This window comes from Meriones unguiculatus (genome assembly GCF_030254825.1).
Source record: "Meriones unguiculatus strain TT.TT164.6M chromosome 13 unlocalized genomic scaffold, Bangor_MerUng_6.1 Chr13_unordered_Scaffold_169, whole genome shotgun sequence".
Taxonomy (NCBI): Eukaryota; Metazoa; Chordata; class Mammalia; order Rodentia; family Muridae; genus Meriones; species Meriones unguiculatus.
This window is the reverse complement of record NW_026843631.1, coordinates 22,501-25,000: the sequence shown is the minus strand read 5'-3', so window position 1 is coordinate 25,000 and position 2,500 is coordinate 22,501. Positions and strand designations below refer to the sequence as shown.

Below are 2,500 nucleotides of genomic sequence, written 5' to 3'. Positions count from 1 at the left end.
CTTCTCCCTCCCCAGGCGGGGGGGGGGGGCATTTACACACTTCCTTCCCTTCCCCAGGGGCATTTACACACTCCTCCCACTCCCCAGGGGGCATTTGCACACTTCCTTCCCTCGCTTGGGGGCATTTACACACTCCCTCCCCTTTCCTGGGGGCATCTGCAAGCTCACGGGGGCTCTTGCACGCCCGCCCCTCCCCCCTGGGGGCATTTGCATGCCCGCAGGGGGCCCTTGCACGCTCACCCTCGCCCGGGAACGGCATCTGCAAGCTCTGGGGGGGCACTTGCACGCTCACGGGGGCATTTACACGCTCCACCCCCCTCCCCCTGGGGCATTTGCACGCTCCTCCCCTCCCCCCGGGGGCCCTCGCACAATCACGGGGGGGACCTTGCACGCTCGCCCCTCCCACCCCCCAGGAGCCCTTGCACGCTCACCCGGGCATTTGCACACTCCTCCCTTCCCCCCGGGGGCATTTACACGCACTCGGGGGCAACTGCACACTCACCCGGGCATTTGCACACTCCTCCCCACCCCCTGGGGCCCTTGCACGCCCGCGGGGGCCCTTGCACGCTCACCCGGGCATTTACACACTCCTCCCCCGCCCCCCTGGTGCATTTACACGCCCCCGGGGGCAACTGCACACTCACCCGGGCATTTACACACTCCTCCCCTCCCCCATGGGGCATTTGCACGCTCACGGGGGCATTTACACACTCCTCCCCTCCCTCCAGGGGCATTTGCACGCCCGCGGGGGCATTTACACACTCCTCGGGGGCATTTACACACTTCCTCCCTTTTCTTGGGGGCATTTGCACACTCCTCCCCTCCCCCCGGGGGCATTTGCACGCTCCTCCCCTCCCCCGGGGGCATTTGCACGCCCGCGGGGGCATTTGCACGCTCCTCCCCTCCCCCAGGGGCATTTGCACGCTCACCCTCGCCCGGGAACGGCAGCGCCGCGGTCCCCGCCAGCAGCAGCAGCAGCAGCGCGCGCCCGGCGGCCGCCATGACGCCCCCGACCCGCCCCGGGGTCGCTCCGAGGCTTCCCGAGGGCTCCCGAGGGCGCGGGCGGCCCGGGCGGACTCTGGCGCATGCGCGGCGCCGGCCGCAAGATGGCGGCGCCGTAAACAAGGGCGAAGGGGGAAGCGGGGAAGACGCGGAGCGGAGTGGGCGGACGGGGAGGGGGCGGGGCCGGGGAGGGGCCTGGGCGGGGCGCGGGGAGCCAATGGCGGGCGAGGGGCGGGGCCGCAGGGCCAATGGAGAGCGCGGGGCGGGGCCTGAGCAAAATGGCGTCCAAGGGAAAAAAATGGAGGGCGCGGGGCGGGGCCTGGGCGGGGCGAGGGGAAGCGGGAGCCAATGGACGGCGATGGGCGGGGCCTGGTTAAAATGGCGCCCGCTAGGAGCCAATGGGCCGGGCGGAGCGGGGCCTGGGCGGGCCCTGAGAGCAAGAGGGTCACAGGGAACCAATAGGGAGCGCGGGACGAGGCCTGGGCGTGTCGAGGGGAAGCGAGAGCCAATGGAGAGCGTGGGGCGGGGCCTGAGCAAAACGGCGTCGAAGGGAAAAAAAAATGGAGGAAGCGGGCGTGGCCTGGGCGGGGCGGGGGTAAGCGGGAGCCAATGGGCAATGCGAGGCGTGGTCTGGGCGGGGCCTGAGAGCAACAGGGACACGTGGAGCCAATGAACAGGGCGGGGCGGGGCCGGGGCGGGGCCTTAGAACAATGGCGTCCGCGCGTGGCCAATAGACGCCGCGGGTCGGGGCCGGGGGCGGGGCCTGGGGCCAAGGATAGCGCGTGGAGCCAATAGAGAGCGCGAGGCGGAGTCTGGGCGGGGCCTGAGGGCCGGGTGGGACACAGGGAGCCAATAGAGCGCGAGGGGCGTGGCCTAAAGTCTTAAGAGAGCGCGGGGAGCCAATAGCAGACGTGGGGCGGGGCTAAGGGCTGACGTGAATTCAGGGCGCCAATAGACGCCACGCGGCGAGCCGGGGGCGTGGCTAATGCGAGGGGGCGGGGCCTGAGGGCCGAAGGGCGCGCGAGGAGCCAATGGAGCGCACGGGGCGGGTGTGGGAGGGGCCGGGAGGGCGGAGCCGCGTCTCTCCACGCCCGGGCTCCGCCCCCGCCCCGCGCGCTCCGCGGGTTCGAATCCCCGCGCGTCCGGGAAGCGGCCGCCGCTCCGCGCTCTTCCGGGTTCCTGTCACAGCCCACTTCCGGGTTCCGGAACACCAACTTCCGGTCACAACACACTTCCGGGTTCCGGGAACCGCAACCTCCGGTCAGAGCCCACTTCCGGGTTCCGGTCGGACTCCTTTTCCACGCAGCACCAACTTCCGGTCATAGACCCCTTTCTTTCACAGCCCACTTCCGGTTTCCGGCCGGACCCTTTTCCACGCAGCACCGACTTCCGGTCGAATCCAACTTCCGGCCGCGGCCGTCTTCCGGTCCCCGAGCCACTTCCGGTCCCGCCCCGGGTCCCTTCGTCGCCCCGCGCTTCCCTCCTCGCCTCTCCTGGT

General features: G+C 70.6%; 1 protein-coding gene across 1 annotated transcript in view; it reads right to left on the bottom strand.

The window, feature by feature from the left end:
• The window catches only part of LOC132650591 (insulin receptor-like), a 10,374-nt gene extending 9,297 nt beyond the window's left edge, over positions 1–1,077 (bottom strand). The window contains exon 1 of the mRNA XM_060375941.1: positions 930–1,077. Within this exon, the coding sequence (XP_060231924.1) occupies positions 930–1,002 (73 nt within the window). The 5' untranslated portion in view covers positions 1,003–1,077. The remainder of the gene's footprint in view (positions 1–929) is intronic.
• Positions 1,078–2,500: the final 1,423 nt, after the last annotated feature.